The sequence below is a fragment of the Gossypium hirsutum genome, chromosome D09 (genome assembly GCF_007990345.1).
Source record: "Gossypium hirsutum isolate 1008001.06 chromosome D09, Gossypium_hirsutum_v2.1, whole genome shotgun sequence".
In the NCBI taxonomy this organism is placed as follows: Eukaryota; Viridiplantae; Streptophyta; class Magnoliopsida; order Malvales; family Malvaceae; genus Gossypium; species Gossypium hirsutum.
In genome coordinates, this window is record NC_053445.1 from 5,866,414 (window position 1) to 5,885,898 (window position 19,485).

General features: G+C 32.6%; 1 protein-coding gene, 1 long non-coding RNA gene and 1 pseudogene across 2 annotated transcripts; all 3 read right to left on the minus strand.

Moving 5' to 3' along the window:
* Positions 1-2,752: 2,752 nt before the first annotated feature.
* Positions 2,753-8,968, minus strand: LOC107890416 (wall-associated receptor kinase-like 1; annotated as a pseudogene).
* Positions 7,002-8,926, minus strand: LOC107892415 (wall-associated receptor kinase-like 9). Its single transcript, XM_016817501.1, has 2 exons — positions 8,224-8,926; positions 7,002-7,156 (listed from the first exon to the last, which is right to left on the minus strand). The coding sequence occupies exons 1-2, from the start codon at positions 8,924-8,926 to the stop codon at positions 7,002-7,004; spliced, it is 858 nt and encodes a 285-aa protein (XP_016672990.1).
* A 1,723-nt stretch (positions 8,969-10,691) lies between the features above and the next one.
* Positions 10,692-12,190, minus strand: LOC107890415 (uncharacterized). The gene is made up of 3 exons (XR_001681947.2): positions 11,719-12,190; positions 11,404-11,644; positions 10,692-11,280 (listed from the first exon to the last, which is right to left on the minus strand). It is a non-coding gene; the product is annotated as an uncharacterized lncRNA (long non-coding RNA).
* Between the last annotated feature and the right edge of the window lie 7,295 nt (positions 12,191-19,485).

Consider the following 19,485-nt stretch of genomic DNA (forward strand, 5'->3'; position numbering starts at 1 on the left):
CTTTGAAGCTCAACTAGTACAGGAGCAATGTTTTGTTTAACTAGCTTAGTTCTTTTGTAGTTTTTCTGTTTAAGTTAGTAAGATTAGTTGCTAATTTGAATGATGTTCAAGTGATGTTATGGATGATAAGTCAACTTTATTTTGTGTGCAATATAAGTTATGTATTTAGTCAATGTAATTAGTGGAGTAGTAATCCATTAGTTAACTGCTCTGTAACTCATATATTTTGACTTAATGAAATGTGTAATGCAATTATTTTCAGTTTTCTTCTTGATCAATTCTCTTTGCATCTATTTCCTTTTGCTTCAATTCTGCTTTGTTTCATTTCAAAACCCAACACTATGGTGTAAATTCTTTGGAATAATCCCATGGACATTGTATTTGTTCCTGAGTACCCTTACCCACAGCACATTTGTAGTAGTCACCAGATTGAAGGCCAGTTTTGAAATAAATTACTTATTTTGGTTTTGTAACCATCAAATTCCTAAAACTCACTTGAAAACTGGTTTACAGTAGTCTTCCGAACTTATTAGAGACACTTTTTACCTTCATTAAAGAAACCCCATAGAAAGCCCCAAGCAATCTTCTCGGTTTCTTTGCAAATCGTAACTGGAATTCGGGTTGTAGCCATGAAGTAATTGGGAGTTGAAAGTAAAACAAACTTCACTAAGGTGAGCCTTTCAGAAAATGACAACTCACGAGCCTCTGATCCATTTAAATGGTTACGCACCTTATCCAGAATAAATTGGAAGATGTTACTCCCAACCTTATGATGAAAGAAAGGCATGCAAAGATATCTCCCCAAGTTAGTGACTCCAGAGAAAACCAAATTGGCATAAAGGTTTGCAGCTACCTCTTCTGTCACATTGTTAGAGAAAAATAGATGGGCCTTCTATCTATTAATTTTGTGGCTAGAGAAAAAACAGAATCTGTCCAAAATCTGCTCAAGGCATTTCGCATCTTGCTCAGTCGCTCTGCCAAATAACAAAAGATCATCGGCAAAAAAGAGGTGGGAAATACTCAAACCTCGACGTGAGAGCATAATTTGTTCCCAAGACCTTTATTCAATTGCTGCCTCAATTAGATGTCCCAGTATTTCCATGCCAAGAATGAATAGATAGGGAGAAAGAGGATTTCCTTTTCTCATTCCTCTTGATGGGATGAAACCTTCTAAGAGAGAGTCGTTCCAAAATAGTTACATCGAAGATGAGGAGACACATTGCATGATAGTACTCACAAGTGTTCCAGGAAAACCAATATCTTTCAAAGTATGATTGAGGAAATCCCAACAAATCCGATCATATGCCTTTACGAGGTCCACCTTGACAACCACCCACCCTTTTCTACCTTTTGTGTTCTTCATGATATGAATTGTTTCCAAGGCAATGATTATGTTATCCGAAATATTCCGTGAAGCTATGAAACTTGATTGATTTTGTTTAACCAATGTTTGCATAACTTGCCGAAGTTGAAAAACAATAGTTTTATTAATGATTTTGTACAAAACATTACATAGACTAATGGGCCTATATTGACTGATAGTCTCCGCACTAGTAATCTTGGAGATGAGAACCAGAAGAGTCCTGTTAATTTTAGGATCCAAGCTCCCTCCCAAGAATACGTGCTTGACTAGTTTAAAAATAGTCCCCTACTAACTCCCAATTACCTTGGTAGAATTTGGCATGGAAACCATCCATCACAGATGCCTTAAGGGGGCTCATATTGAAAATAGAGCGGCGAACCTCTTCCGTACTGACTTCAACTAGCAATTCACTAAACACATGGGCCTCTAGCTTTGGAAAACGTCCTCGAGAGGGAAATTACCCACCAAATAATCATCTACTGTATATAAACTAGAGAAATAATCAACCGTGTGTCTTCGTAAGGTATCATTATCGTAACATTAAAACTAGTTTAACAAATGACACCCTTGAAATCAAATTTATAAAGTGATTGGAGATACATATCTATAACAGAATTGGAGATATTTCATTGAAAGACATCGCAATTGGAGATTGTATATAGACAATTTCTTGGGACATTAATTTGTTGGACGAGACTTGAGTTTGGCTGTAAGCTTGTAAAAGCAACCATAGCCACAAAAGTGCAGCGTAAAATTCTGAGCAGAAGATGATGACGATAATAGAATTGACAATAACTTACCTATAAGTATTTCAAATGCAGAATCATCATCAAATAAGAAATTATAATTTATATAATAATAAAAATATACATAAGATCCTAAAGTATTTCTTGGCGGAATCCTTGCGGATAACGTTGTTGGGGTGCTTCTTTATCCCCGCAACCAAACAGTGGTCACAGGGACATATTTTTTATCAATTTAATTTTGATTCGATATTAAAATTATAAAAAAATATTATTTAAAAAATAAAAAATTCTATATAATAATTGTAGAAAAATTCTATATAACAATTCTATAGAAAATTTAAATTGAGAATAAAGAATTCCATCAGCCGTACAGAGCAAGTCTATATTGGTAAGTGTCACTAGAAGTGAGCATGACTTTGGAAGAAAGAATTTCATTATTTTCTGCCACAATAATAATTTGGTTGGGTCCCAATCTAGGTTAGCTATGTCTTCGTTGGTTGATGTTTCAAACCATTCAATTTTGAAAATTAATTTAGAAAATCTTGAAGCGAAAATAAGTAAATTAAAATTCTCATTGTTAGAACCGTAAAATAATATCTAATATAAAATTTAATAAACCACAAATTAGAATCTATCATGTCAAATCATCAATAATATCTCTTACTTTCTTTAATTGTTCTCACTCAATAAAGGCTTCCTATTACTATGATAAGTTAATCGCCTCTTCTAATTTCGTCTTCAGATATCAGAAGAAGAACGTCAACTAAAGAAGGGTTAAGAAGAGCAAAAGGAGATGTGGATAATTAGGGTTACCTTTCTTTTTTATCAATAAATCCATCGACTTAGCAAAAGAAAGAAAAACCATTGAGTGAAACAAGTACGAATTCTTGGGCAACCACAAGACGCCACCTGTGTGACAAATAGAGAAGCTAAATGCTATCAATCAAGAGAAATTGTTTCGGGAGTGTCGGAAACTAGAAAGATGAATTTAATGGAAAAGTTACTGTCGGTTGTAATTGTCCTAGGCATTGAACCACTAGGATTGGTCTCCCATGAATGGATCATGTCATCTATTTCATATTCTTCATCACCACGATCTTCAATAACATTTCCACCTGAAGCTTTAATCAACTCCAGCTCCATTGCTACTTGTTTCATGGTGGGTCTTTTCTTTCCGTTGAAATGCAAGCATCTTTTTGCTAGCAAAGCCACAACTATAATCTCCTTTTATGAACCATCCTTTACTACCATTGGATCGAGAATGTTAAATAAGGAATTCTCCTGCATTGAATGCAAAAAATATGATACCAAACTTCTCACTGACTCTGATTGTTGTACGGAATGGGTTTTTGTCCTGTTAAAAGCTCAGTAAGAACAACTCCAAAACTATAAACATCACTCTTCTCTGTAAATTGACTTGACCGAAAATATTCCGGATCCATGTATCCAAAAGTTCCTTGCACTCGAGTGGTTAGATGTGTTTGTTCGAGTGCAACTGATCTTGAAGTTCCAAAATCTGATACTTTTGCTCTATATTTCTCATCCAAAAGTATGTTACTAGATTTGATGTCTCGATGATAAATAGGAGCAGAAGCAGCTGAATGCAAATAGAACAAGGCATTGGCAATTTCAATCGCAATTCGTAAACGCATTTCCCATGTCAATGGTAACCCTTCATTTTGATTATGAATGAGATCGTATAATGTACCATTCGGGATGAACTCAAACACCAATAGAGGAACTTCACCTCTAAACAACACCCTAAAAGCTTAACCACGTTCCTGTGATTAATTTGAGATAAAATTATAACTTCGTTAATGAACTGTTCAACCTTCTTTTCATTAAATTTCTTTCCTTCCACCATTTTGGACTTCTTAATAGCCACAATGCTTCCATCTATTAGCATCCCTTTATAAACAGTCCCTTGACCTCCTTGACCAAGGATTCGATTCTCATTATAATGATCCGTCGCCTTTTCCATCTCTTTTGAAGTAAATAACGTAATTTTTTCAACATTACCTTCATTGCTAGACAAATCTTGTTGCAGTCACTTTTTGAAGTATTTCTTCTTCAGCATGATGTTTTGTTTTCTTTTGAGGACTTTGTACATACTCCATGTTGCGAGTATTAGAAATAGTGTCCCAATACTAGTGCTGCAACCTATACATATATAAGAAACATAGTTAAAAGGTAACTTTGAAAATTAAAATACATGTTAAAAAACCATGAAAATGTTTCGATATTTTTTTTCATATTTGATAGCCCTTCATTTTAAATGAACAATGAGAGAACTTTATCGCACTATCATTTGTTTTGATATTGAACTTTTACAAATTTAACAATAAATAACTATTACTGCATCATATATTAAAAAGTAAATATATCACTGATTAAATTGGCATAATCCTATAACCATAATGAATCTACTTTAAAAAACAAAAGGTATAAATTTAACGCGTACCTATAATAATGCTTGTCAGGCTACTATTACTAGTCTTTTGAGCCTTTGTTTAGCGCTCGCAACGAAATCTTGTACTATCGTATTCATAATGAGGAGGACAAGACTCTGACGAGCAATAGTTGCTAGGGGTATTCAAACAAAGCATGCGGCAATTCTCATAATTCCTACAGTTCCCATCTGTCATTTACGAAATGAATAAAAAAGGTTATAGCCATATTATTGGGTTAAAGTATCTAAGAGATCCTTATACTATATGGATCGAATTAAATTAGCCCTTCTATTATTAAATGGATCAATTTAGTACTTATACTGTTAAAAAGAATCAAATAAGTTTAAATTATTAAAGCATTAACATTTATAGTATAAAAAATGTCTTGAATTTTTTCAAAATCTATTCTGTTTCAAACAAAATATTTCATTTATAGAACGATAAAAACTTTAAATATAATTATCTCTATTAAACAATAAGTGTTAATTATATTCCAATTTGGTCTTCTTTAATTCTTTCTAATAATACAGGGATTAGATTAATTTATTTACTAGTAGAGGGATTAATTTAATAAAATTCCTATAACAGAAGGACTATTAGATACATTCACCCATATAATTCAATAGATATTAATTAATTAATGCATGCCAAAATAGAAGTTATTTTGGTATCTAGTTTCATTTTCCTTTTGCTCGTTCAAATTATTCTAGCAATATGCATGCAGAACCTTTGAAAATAAAAATTAAAATATAGAAAACAAAAGTAATTCAATAGGTATTACTTTTATTATTACATAAGTTAAAATGTAATTGTGTTTTCCATCAAATTTAAAGATTAGAAAAAGACTTGAATAGAAGTAGGTACTATATTAAAATCACAAAAAAAAAGTATGGTAGTTTTGTTTAAAGAGGGATGGATAAATTATATATATATATAAGGTATATAAAAATTAAATGTGTAAAAATCCTTATATTTAAAATTTTTTTAAAGAAATTCAATAATTGAATTCCTACGATTTATTCGCCACATCAAACTCCGTTTTGTATCTTTTTGTATCATTAATATTTTGATAATTTAGCTATTTCATTTAATTTATTTATACAGATCATGCATATCAAATTTGACATAAACTAAAAATTTTTAATTTTTTTAATGAAATGTTGAATATATATATTAATATATTGAGTATTGTAGATCAATATGAAAGATATACCAAATTAGTTCAAAAATTTGCGTGTACGACAAGTACAATTATATTAATAAATTTAACGATTGGATTGTTAAAATATTAACAATATAAAGAGATATAAAAGGATGTAAAACAAATTTAATTCTACACCGGTATAAATGGATTACTCCCCATTTTTTTATACAATTATTTTTGTATTATATATATATATCCAAAATTTACATACTTTATTAAATATGATTTTTTAATATGATTTTGAATGTCGAATCTTCAATTGATTAGTATATTTTAGTCATGATATACCTCAACCAATAATAACTAGATTATGGCACACTAACTATGTGAGTGAAAAAAATTATGTAATAATTTATTTATAAAAAAAATTGATATAAAAATTAAGAGTTTGATTGAAATGGTAAAGTTAAGATATTATCTATCATGTTGTCTTTGTTCAAATTTCATTATACTTATTTTTCTAGATTTTACATAAAATATAAGATGAGAAAAATACTCTCATGATAATATTTGTTATTTTATAAAAGTATTGGATTTTCATAAATTTTCAACTGAGTCAAGACTCAGTTGATGTGTGACACCAACTCAATTAGTATTTTTTAAAAATAGTGCTAATTTAAGGTACACCTATAATATGAGTGGAAAAATTTATGTAATAGACATACTTATTAAAAGTTTTTATAAGAATCAAATGAATCATTGGTTGAAATGATAAATTTAAAATTTACTGTATGAAAGGGTCAAATCTCACCATGTTAGATTTATCATGGATTTTATATAAAAATGTAAAAAGATGGGAATACTCTTAAAATATTATAACTTAATTTGTAGGCATTTTAATAATTTTTCAATTAAGGTATACTATAAGTAAAGATCATATAGATATATTAAAAAAAGTTCCCTAAAAAACATTAATTCGTACCTTCGCATAACGTCAAATCCGTAATGTTCCTGTTGCATGCACATAGATGAATAGAGCTCAACCTCGACCAACAATATTCACCATCGAATGTACAAGAAGTGTCCGAACTATCATTTAACTGGCACACTCCAGATATTGGTGTGCCCCATTGCAGTCGTGTTGGGATATGCGTCCTATTACTTATACCAAAATCTTCTAACTCAGAGGTCAGATGATAGACAGAAGAAATCATGGAAGCAAATCCGCAAGATATTTCCCTCTTATAATCACTAGAATCAACCCTACTACTCATGTTTACGTAGAATGAACTAAGACCTTAAGGAATATTAACACGACAACCAACAATAGAGGAAGCCTCGTTATTAAACCTACAACTTGGTTGCAAACATCCACTTATAAAATTATCCATTTCATTACCAAAAACAATAACCAAATTACCGCAACCTGAAGACCAGAAGATGTCGTCGGAATCTGAATAGTAAAAGCAGGTGCCAATTAGGTTGAGACTCATCCCATTGTGATGATTTTTTCGACAGTTAAAGTAAATTATTGGATGATTGACCATGACGGTACCTTTGAAAAAATCAAAGTCTAGTATTTACAAATCCGTGCCATTTATGTTTAAGAAAGGCACTTTTTACTCATTGACAGCTTTGTTGCAAATTACGTTATTATCTTGGGGCTTCATGCTAAAAGGATAGAAAAAGGAAACATTCCCACAAGACTCTTACCTTATAGGTGTTGAATTTGATAGGTCCTGGCGCTGGTCTTCCGCATCCTGCGGGCTTATCGAAAAGGAAGTATATTGCAAAATCTATTAAATGTATGCACATCGAAAGTTTGTAGGAAATAAAAGCAATGCATTATTCAAATATACACATATAATAATCCTAAAAGAAGGTACCTATGAAAAGTGCTATTCTTAACTAAATGTTTTAATTAAATTTATGTATTATTTATGACATTAAATTCAATATAAATTTTATGGTTGAATTTGATATCATACAATATTTCTAATTAAAAACACTTGCCTTTTTAAAAAAAATTCAATTCCACTTAAAAGGAAAATATCTATTGAAGGTTTTTTTTCACACCCATTCTCTCTTTACATAATACCCTGTAAATTTCATTCTAAATATTAAATTCTTAATTGACCAATAATTTCAAAATTTCAAACCAAATCAACTTAGATTTAAAATAGAATCATTATAAAGAAAATTATGTAAACTATGAAATGAACAAAAATAATTAAATAAAAATATATATATAAAACCAGCATGAAACCAACGGTGTCCTTAATCTCCCTGATTAAGTGAAAAAATTAGTAATTTATTTTAATTTAATCTCATTGAAGTATTAATTCAAGTTTTTGAAATACAAAACTTTCAGGTGTAATTTTTTGAAAACAAAAATATCAATATACAATATCAATATTATTCTAAAGACTGATTTTAAACAATTAACAAAATCTATATTTTGACTGAATTAAAAGAAGAAAAATAAAAGCCAAGCAATTGAAGTGACAGCGCGTGACTGACCTGCGTCTCCGCAATAGGTGGAATTCCAGTTGAGCACGGCGGGAGCATGCGTGGTTTCAATATTGATGCCAGTGGGTAATGGGTAAACACTACGGAAAAAGTCCCTGCCATAGATGAAAGCAGATGCGCATCTGTTGCTGTCAGGATACATGGCTGTCATGCTTACAGTATAGGAAGTGAGATTTGCAGTCATTTCAGTAAAGCAGCCAGATTCAGAAGCACCATTGTCACACCTTGGTTGAACGCAGCCGCCAAGTGAATCAGCTTCGTTACTTAAAATAGTAGCCAAATTTCCGCAACCTACTGACCCGAAATTATTGCTCTCACTTGAGAAGAAAAAGGGAGTGCCTGAGAGATTCACACTCACACTAGCCTCGCTTGTATGATCACAATTAATGTAAGCAACTGGATTACTGATGAGAATGGCGTCTGCAGATGTGGAATCAAGTACCTCCAGATCGATGCTATTTACGTTTATGAATGGCTTTTCCCCATCAGGGGTTGTTTTGCAAGTCACTCTAAACCAAGAAATAGTATAGCAGCTGCTGTGGATTACAAAAGGGGATGAAATTGTAATATTTCCACATACTTCTTGTCCACAGGCAGGTTCTTGAAATTCTGCAGCTTGTAAAATTGGGCATAACAGGAACAGGAAGAGGAAGAGGGGTAGGAGGATGAAGTAAAGCGCTAAGTGAAAACCCATTTCCGTTGTTTGAGGGAAATGAATGAAGATTTAGATAGGGTTGCTCTAAGTCAGGTTTTAAAGAAACAAAAGCAGGGTTAATTAAGTAGCATTTTCTTTTCTTTTTAAAATTAGCAGCACTAAGATCTGAAAATAAATTATAATTTTTTTAGATGTAAATTTAATAATATGATAAAAAATATATTTATGTATTTAAAAATTTTCTTAAACTCGTATATATTGATGTAGGTTCAAAAGTAAAGAAATAATTTCCAACACTGCTGTCAAATAATTGTCCATACATTTTAAAGTAGGTATACATTTTCATTTTAAGATATCCTATACTTTATAATTCAATAAACAAATGAAATTCCGAATATTAGATAATATACTGCACAGGTATTGCCATCTAAATGCACATGATGCAAGAATATTAAATATTTAATAACATACTGCACATGTTACAATGCCACCATTAAATATTAATCCGATATATTACAAACAAAGGTATTCATACTCTATAGCTCATCATAAATTTTAATGTTTGAGCCGTTTTTATGGACTGTAGTTGGCCATCACCATTTGGTCTGCAACATGTGAATATATTATGGATAAAGTATTGTAGGGGTTATTAAATTACTTTTTCTTCCTAATTTAATTATGAAAAGTTATAAAATAATTATTTAATTATTTATAATTTTTTATCATTTAATTATGAAAAATTATAAAATAGTCATTCAACTATTTAATTTTATTTTTTATCACCAATCGGCTAACGTAAAATTAGAAACATTAAAAAATTTAAGATAGTTGGGTGACCAAACAAAAACAAAATTGAATAGTTGAGTGACCATTTTGTATATTTTGGAAGTTGGGTGAATAAAAAAAATTCATAGTTGGGTGACAACAAATGTACTTTACTCGTATATTATATTATATTATATTATATTATATTATATTATATTATATTATATTATACATGTAAAAGAACCTTATTTGCTAAGAGTCAATTTTTTTTGTCCTCCGTCCCCTCTATTAGGGGTGTAAATGAGATACTGATACTTGCAAGATTACTCGAGTTTGAATCGAAAAAATTCGAACTCGATTCAGTAATTATTGAACTGAGCTTGTGAGTCCTAACATGTTTTTCATATTTTTATATTATTAAGTTATATTATTGCCCTTAATTATCGAGTTGAATTCGAGTACAAAAATTGATAAACAAACTTAATCAAGTTGAATTCGAGTACAAAAATTGATAAACAAACTTAATCGAGTTCGAATTCGAGTTCAAGTAGCTCAATTATATCTCAAGTGAGCTCGAACTTAATAACAGGTATTCGATTGAACTCAAACTGAGTATCGAGTTCCAAATTTTAAGTTGAGCTTAACAATATTCAAGTTCGACTCAATTACACCCCTACCCTCTACAAGCTAATCAGTATAGCAATTATCTGCCCCATAAATTGTGCAATGCACCTCATTTGCTCTCGTGACATCTATTCTAGTTCAGTATACATTAGAAATTTCCAAGAAAGATTTGCAGAGGAGGACGATAAAATGAAATCTGAAGTTTATGGACAATTTCCTCACAATCAACCTAAAGTTTTCCAATTCAAAATCTCATCACATACAATCTTTATTATATGTAAGTTTTTTTTTTTCGATTTCAATATATTTTGAAAAACCAGCAAGAAAAATAAACAATATCAAATTTGTTCCCACAATATTTGTGGACCTGCTGCTGTAATTTCATCTTAAATAACTAACTTTACGTGTGGGGTTTTATGATGGGAAACAACTCAGGAACCTTCTTTCAACTTAGTTTTTTTAGTAATAATAATGCACTTTAGCAAAACCTTTTCCATGATGAATGCTTTTTCACTTGTTTGTCAACTTACTTTTTTAGCTTTTTGAGACAAACAAAACATGATTAATTGTTTGTTAGACTCGTCTAGTTAAACACGGTTTACGTGATATCTCATATACTATAATAAAGAAATTCTCCAATTTGATCTGCGTTTGTGCTTTCTTTCTGTTAAAGTATAACTAAGCTGAAAGTAGCTAAGCTGAAGGTTAAGCAGCTGAAAGTCAAGCAGTTAGTGTGTGCAGTTAGTTTGTTCTAAGTTGTTAGCATTTCTGTTAACAGCAGAGAATCAAACTAAGTGAATCATTCATAAAATTCAAAGAAATTTATTTCTTCAAATTTAGATTTGTTCTCTTCACTTTATTTTACCTTTCTTTTAGTATTTCTTTTATGGTATCATTCGCTTCGGTTTAGATCCTAGAGTCTTGCTCGTGTTGTGCATTCATGGCCACCTCCACCGGATCTGCTTCTGCTAACAACAATAATCCACTGCCAGTTCCTATCAATTCTGAATCGGGTTTGAATCGATTAATACAGTGTTTCCTAGACATGATATTGTGAAACTTGATGAGGGAAATTTTATTCTCTGGCAACAACATATCAAGCTAATCGTTGAAGGTTATGAACTCACCGGTTATCTCAATGGCACTTTACCTACTTCTTCTCGGTTTGTGCTGAACTCGGAGGGTCAACTGGTGTTGAATCTTGAGGCGTCCTTGTATCATCAACAGGACAAGCTTCTTGCATCGTGGTTGTTGTCTACCATCGGTGCTTCTCTCATTTCTTGCTTCATGAATGCCAAAACAGCTTGCGATGTGTGGACTACTGCAAACTGGTTGTTTGCAGCGATAACTGGAGCAAATTTGTCTAGCCTGAAACACGAGTTACACTTGATCAAGAAAGGTACGTTGACAGTTAAAGAATACTTTTCGAAAATCCAAAATACCTGTGCATTGATTGCAGCCTCAGGTTACCAGATCCAGACTCCGAGAAAGTTAAGATCGTTCTTGCAGGGTTGTCATCGAAATATGATGCGGTTATCACTTTGGCATCTTTTTCTTCTAAGCCTTTGCCGATGCGTAAACTCTCAAATATTTTACTTGAGTTTGGGACTCGCCAGCAACGGCTGGTGTTGGAGTCCTCGTACTAGGAGCACCTAACCGAGAAAGATGCTTTTCCATATCTGACATCATCCGAGCCCGTACGTGGTGGTCGTCTTTTGACTGGTGGCCGCAGAAGAGGCTTCAAGGGTTTTGTCCAGTGCCAAATTTGTGGCCGTTTTAGGCACTTGGCGTAGAGGTGTTACTACCGCTTTAATCGACAGTATGATGGACCTCCAGCACCAATGGCTTGATCCTCTTAAGGTGTTACTACAGCATCATGTGGCACTAATGGTTGTTCAAGTGGGTCGAATGCTCAACAAGGAGCCAATGACTTTGGTGTTGGCCCAAGTGCGAAGCTTGTGAGCAATAGTATGCAGTCGTTTGGGCCATATGATGGGCCACGTGTTCCATGGCTCACAAAACCTCGAGCCAGTATTTATTATGAGCTGAATGAAATTTTAAACACTCCAACATGTGTTGGGCATCCTCCGGTTCCTGATGTACCCAGGTCGAACTTCTCAAGTGGAACTGGGTCGAATGCTAATACGTCCCAATATGGGTCTGGTTCTGATGGTATGACTTCGTATGTTCCTCTGCCTATGGGTAATATGTCATGGTATCCTGACTCGAGGGCTACACATCATGTCTGTAAAGACGGTTCCACTCTGAATGGGTCTACACACTGTTCAAGTACTACTCCTATTTTAATGGGTGATGGGACTTGTGTCCCTATTAAGAGCATTGGGTGTAATACCCCTTACCCATATTAAACTCCGAAATAGGGTATGAGGCATTACTAGAACACTTACACATGTAAACGTATTAAACTGAGTTACAAAATTTCATTCAAATTTAAACTCTTCATATTTTTAACATGATTTTATAATTCTTTACAACGTATCCTCAAAATATTATATTCATAACAAATAGGGCCTACGAGACCCGATACTTACCCATGTAATTCAATGCTTCATTTCCATTTTATTCAATTCACAATCTTTCATGTTCACAATTCAAATCAATTTCTCAATCCAATATATCTTTCAATACCACAATAATTCTTTTAATTCAAATCATATCACTAGAAACTTCCATTTAATTCATGTACAATTCAATATCGTTAAGTCCAATACTAATACGTATTCACCATTTAACTCAATGTTTATCGATTATACCATTCATTAACACATTTATAAAATTCTTAGCATTGCAATGAAAACATCACTTAAGCTTAAATAACAACATCAAATCAACTCATCATCCCCTTTTTCGTCATTTTATTCTTCAAGTATGAACTTAGTATTTCATTTCCTTTCCACACCCATTTCCTACGAATATCACACAAAACAATAACATATCATTCAACCATAGTCACAAGCTAGTACATTTAAACATAATTCTTTTTGGAATTAACCACATGATAAATCATTCCAAGTAAGTTTACATAATTGAAACATTACCACCCTTTCCACGATCACAAGCATATTCCCATCTAGGCACTTACCATTTCAATGCATAACTTATAAATTTAACGTGGCATAATTCAACCACCACTTGGCCAAAGCTTAAGTGTGTACACTACACATGTTAGCTAAATAAACATATAGCGTAAGCATTATAAGTATGGCCGAGTTCAACATTTATTCATGTATCAAACTTACCAACATAAGTTAATCCATAAACCATTCATGGCCTTACTTCATACCAACTCATATACCAAATAAACCACACTCACATACTATGAAACTTTATTTTCCCATATGAGCTTAAACCATGATCAATAATACGCAAATGTAAGCATCATTTCTATTTTAATGTTTATCGATTATAATCGAGCATATAACCAATTATACACAAATCGTTCATATATATAATTAATTTTCCTCCTCCTCCTCTCCATTCCACATCCTTTATGTATAAAACATGCTTAAATAGCATTATACATAATTTCACTATTCACTTATATTTAAATTCAAAGCTATCTATTTGAGTCAGAGTCACTAAATCATTTTTATCTGAAGCTACAGAGCTCCAAATTAAGATCTATAAATTTCACCCAAAACTAGACTCACATATCTTCTTACCATAAAATTTTCATAATTTTTTACTTGGCCAATTAGTAATTTGATTCTTTAAAGTCACCCCTATTTCACTGCTCAACATCTCTGACCTCTCTTCACTAAAAATAAATTATCTCATTGTACAGAATTCAGATGATATTTCTATTTGTGTCCTTTAAAAATAGACTCAATAAGAAATTTAATAATGTAAATTACAAAACATAATTATATTTGTACAATTTTTAGTGATTTTTCAAATTTAGAACAGAGGATTTCGAAATCATTCAGACCTTGTACCACTAAAATTCCAATATCTCAGAACATATAACTCTTATGGCCATTATTTTTGTTTTATGTGAAAGTAGACTCATTAAGCTTTAATTTCATGTCTTATTCAACCACTAACTCAATTTCTATAATTTTTGGTGATTTTTCCAACTAACATCATTGTGATTGTCCAAATCTATTCTATTCCAACTCATTCACATAGCACTATAACCATTTATTTTGTAACACAATACAAGACTTCATCACTTCAGTCACTCTTTCGCAACTTATCACATTCCAATCATATACTCATATCTCATTAACATGTCAGTATAACAACAAATATTTGGGGTTTTTCACACAGTACTACACATGTTACTTTTATCATTCGATACATGTAGTAGCCTTCACATAGTACTACACACGTGATCAAGTTTTACGATTCACGTAGTAGCCTTCACATAGTACTACACACGTGATTAAGTTTTACGGTTCACATAGTAGCCTTCACATAGTACTACACACGTGACCAAAGCTTTTCGGTACACATAGTAGCCTTCACTTAGTACTACACATGTGACCATAATTTATCGATACACGTAGTAGCCTTCACACAGTACTACACACGTGACCAAAGCTTCCTGGTCCACCTAGTAGCCTTCACTTAGTACTACACATGTGACCATCATTTATCGATACACGTAGTAGCCTTAGCACAGTACTACACACGTGTTTATCGATATCTCATTCAAATCTTTACCATTCTGACAGTTCCACAAAGATTCTTACTTCCCAATAATTTACAATTTCTCCATAGCACATTATAATATCAATCTTTCCACTCAACTCTATAACCAATTTAATAATTCGATTTGAATCATTTCAACCATTACTTGCAGTTGGTATATCCATAAACCAAGCTGACTTTAAACAAATCAACTAACAAATTCAAATTTCTAACTTTAATATAACTATGTCATATTCAACCCTTTCGCATATATTGTCACGAAATATAACAAAAATAATTATAACAATGTATTAATTACATACAACTTACCATCATGCTTTCAAGGTCAATTCTTCATATTTCTTGGTTTATAATAACACATTTAACTTATTTAACACTCACATTCATCAAAACAGTCATTGACTGGAACTTTGGAAAAATTATGATTTTGCCCCTAAACTTTTGCATATTTACACTTTTTCCCCAAAGCTCGGAAATTAAACCTCATCTCTTATTCTTATGTTTTATGACATGCTGAACATTTTTCCCTTCTATGGCAACATCAAATTCCTACTCTAACACTTACTTATTAACATTAGGTATTTTTACCGATTATGTCGTTTTACTCGTTTTCACTTAAAATCACTTAGCAAAAGTTGTTTAACATAATTTCTAGCTTCATATTCTACCATAAAACATCAAAATAAACACATTTCACCTATGGGTATTTTTCCAAATATAAACCCTAGGTTAAATTATTGCTAGAATAATCTAAATTAAGTTATCGGGACTCCAAAAACGTAAAGAACATTAAAAACGGGGCTTGGAATCACTTACTATGGAGCTTGGAAGCTTGAAAACCCTAACAATGGCTTCCCCCCTTGTGAAATTCGGCCAAGGCTTGAAGATGATGATTTTTGGCCTATTTTATCTTTTTAATACATTTTAATTACCAAATTACCAAAATACCCCTAACTTAAAAATTTCCTATTTCACTTATCTCATGCCCATTTTTGTCCACAATGTAACCAATGGTCTAATTACCCTTTAAGGACCTCCAATTTAAAATTTCATAACAATTGGACACTTCTAACATGTAAAACTCAACTTTTGCACTTTTTACAATTTAGTTCTTTTGGCTAAATTGAGTACCCAAATGCTGAAATTTCTGGACGAAATTTTCACGAAATCATTCGGTGAAATTTTAGACCATAAAAATATAATAAAAAATAAATTTTTCCTTGTCATATTTGTAGTCCCGGAACCACTGTTCCGATCAGGCCCAAAATCGGGCTGTTACATTGGGTCTTCTACTTTGGCAATGAAAAATAGGTTACTTCATCTCTCTCTCTCTCTAATTTATCTCAACTCTTTCTTCTTCCTCTTTCTATCCTATTTTCTTTTGGCCTAAAGATCCTCTAGTGATAAAACTATGTATTTCAACCCTTCCCTGATCAATTTGTTGTGGTATTCATTGATGACATCTTAGTCTATTCCAAAACCGAACCTGAACATGATGAACACCTTAGAAAAGTCCTATAAATCCTCCGTGAAAAGAAACTCTATGCCAAGTTTAGTAAATGTGAATTCTGGCTGAAATAAGTTATGTTTTTGGGACATGTGGTATCCGTAGATGGCATTTGAGTAGATCCTAAGAAAGTGGAAGCAATTCTCAACCCAAAAATGTTTTTGAAATCTGTAGTTTTTTTTTTGGCTTAGCAGGGTATTATTGTAGATTTTTTGAAAGATTTTCCTTAATAGCAGCTCCTCCCACTAAGTTACTTGGAACCAATGTTTCTGTTAAGTGGACAGAATAGCAACAAACCATTTTCAAAAAGCTTAAAATTGTTCTAACTCAAGCACCTATGTTAATTCAGCCTGAATTTGGGAAAATTTTTGTGGTATCTAGTAATGCTTCCTATATTGGCCTTAGTTATGTGTTAATGCAAGATGGTAAAGTGGTAGCCTATGTGTCAAGACAGTGGAAAACTCATGAATGCAATTATCTAACTCATGATCTAGAATTGGCTACAATAGCCTTTGCTCTAAAAATCTAGAGATATTACTTGTATGGGGAGAAATGTTACATCTATAATGATCATAAAATCCTTAAATACCTTACTACCCTAAAAAATTAAACCTTAGACAACAAAGATGGTTAGAATTGTTGGAAGATTATAATTGTGTGATTGATTATCATTTAGGGAAAGCTAATGTTGTGGCAGATACCCTAAGCCGATAGGCGATGACTAAATTAAGAGCAATGTTTGCAAGGTTAAGTTTGCTTGATAATGGAAGCTTATTAACTGAATTGCAAGTGAAACCTACTCTTACTGATGAGATCAAAGCTAAACAACCTTTAGACATAACCTTGTTATCCCACATAAAGTAGATAGAAGAGGGTAAAATCGAAGATTACATGTTGAATGATAATGAAGTATTGTGTTTTCGAGGAAGGTTTTATGTGTCGAATGATGAAGAATTAAGACAAACCATACTTCGGGAAACATATGCTAGCCCTTATGACATGCATACCGGACGAACAAGGATGTATCAAGACATGAAGGAGTTATGATGGTGGCTAGGTATGAAATGAGATATAACAGATTTTGTGGCTAAGTGTTTGACTTGTCAGCAAGTGAAAGCATCAGTTTCCTTCAGGGTTATTACAACCTATTAAAATTCTACAATGGAAGTGGGAGCGCATAACGATCGACTTTGATAGTGGGTTACCCTTAACACCCACTAAGAAAGATTTAATTTAGGTGATAGTGGATCGGTTAACTAAGTCAGCTCACTTCTTACCAGTTCACAAATATTATTCCTACAAAAGTTGGCAAAGTTGTACATATTTGAGATAGTAAGATTGTATGAGTACCTTTGTCCATTATTTCAGATCGAGATCCTCGTTTACATCTTGATTCTAGAAGAAGTTACAAGAATTGTTGGAAACTCACTTAGATTTTAGCACTACTTTTTATTCATAGTCTGACGATAAATCCGAGTGAGTAATCCAAATTCTAGAAGATATGTTAAAAGGATGTATTATTGGTTTTTGAGGCAATTGGGAAGATCATTTACCTTTAGCCGAATTTGCTTACAACAATAGTTTTCAAGCAAGCATCCAAATGGCTCCTTATGAAGCTTTGTATGAACGAAAGTGTCAAACTCCTTTATGTTGGACAAAATTGGGAGAAAGAAAAATTCTAGGTCCTGAATTAGATCAAGAGTTCGAAGGAAGAATAAAGTTGATACGTGAGAAATTGAAAGTAGTTTTTGATAGACAAATCTTATGTAGATCTTAAAAGAAAAGTTATCGAATATAATTTGGGAGACCAAGTCTTTCTAAAAGTATCTCTATAGAGAAAGGTGGTAAGGTTTGGTTGAAAAGGGAAACTCAGTCCTTGCTTCGTAAGACCGTACCGAATCCTTAAAAGAATTGGTTCTATGGCTTATCAACTTGAGTTACCACTCAAATTGGATTATATCCAAGATGTATTTCATGTTTCCATGCTAAGGCATTACCATTTTGATCTATTGCATATTATGCCTATCGAAGAAATTGAGGTACGACCTGATTTGATCTACAAAAAAGAAATCATTCGAATTCTTGAAAGAGATGTGAAAGTTCTGAGAAGGAAGCAAATCCTTTTAGTGAAGGTATTGTGGCAAAACCATGGAGTTGAGGATGCTACATGGGAAACGGAGGACTCATTCCGTCAACAATATCCTCACTTATTGGTAACAGGTAAAAGTTTGAGGACAAAATTTCTTTAAGGAGGGGAGAGTTGTAACATCCCAAATATTATAGGGTTAGATTTTTAGAAATTACTAAGAATTTAATCCTAGCTTAGTGGTTAAGAGCTTGGTAGAGAGTATAGAGAACCAAGGTTCAAGTCTCCTAAACTGTATTTTTTCCCCACCAACTAGGTTCAATCCACGTCAAGCACCCTTATATTTTTTTATTTCAACCCAAATGGGCCAATTACTCCTAGCTCTCTAAGTTTTGACCTAATAACTCTATCCTACCCTTTCCTATTTTAACTAGAAAATCCTATGAGCAATTTTACCATATCAAAACCCTACCTTTATAAAATACCTTCCAATACTCTAAAAAACTCTATGTTACAAATTTATTCTCAAACCCTTGCTGCTGTAATTTTCTTTTAAAGTTCCTGAATCTTTACAAACAAGTCTTAGCTCTTTGTCTTTGCCAAAACCATCGAATCCTATGTTGTTCACCTGTCGAAAAGTCATCAAGATCAGTAAGTATCTCGTTCTCTGTCAAATAAGAGCTTTCAATTTTGGATTACAATAAGCCTTAACAAATCGTTCCAACCGTAATTTGATCTTTAGCATTCTTTTTCAAAACCCTCTCAAATCTTGAAAACCCCTCATTGATCATCCCATTTTGTCAATTGAAAAGCCATTGTAAGTGTTTGGGTCGAGCTTGAACATGGGGTAGTCACTTAAGATTACAAGAAAGTAAGGTGGGTAACTTTTTTTGAAAAATTGAGTCAAAATTTGAAACTGCCCAGGTACACACAGTCTACCGC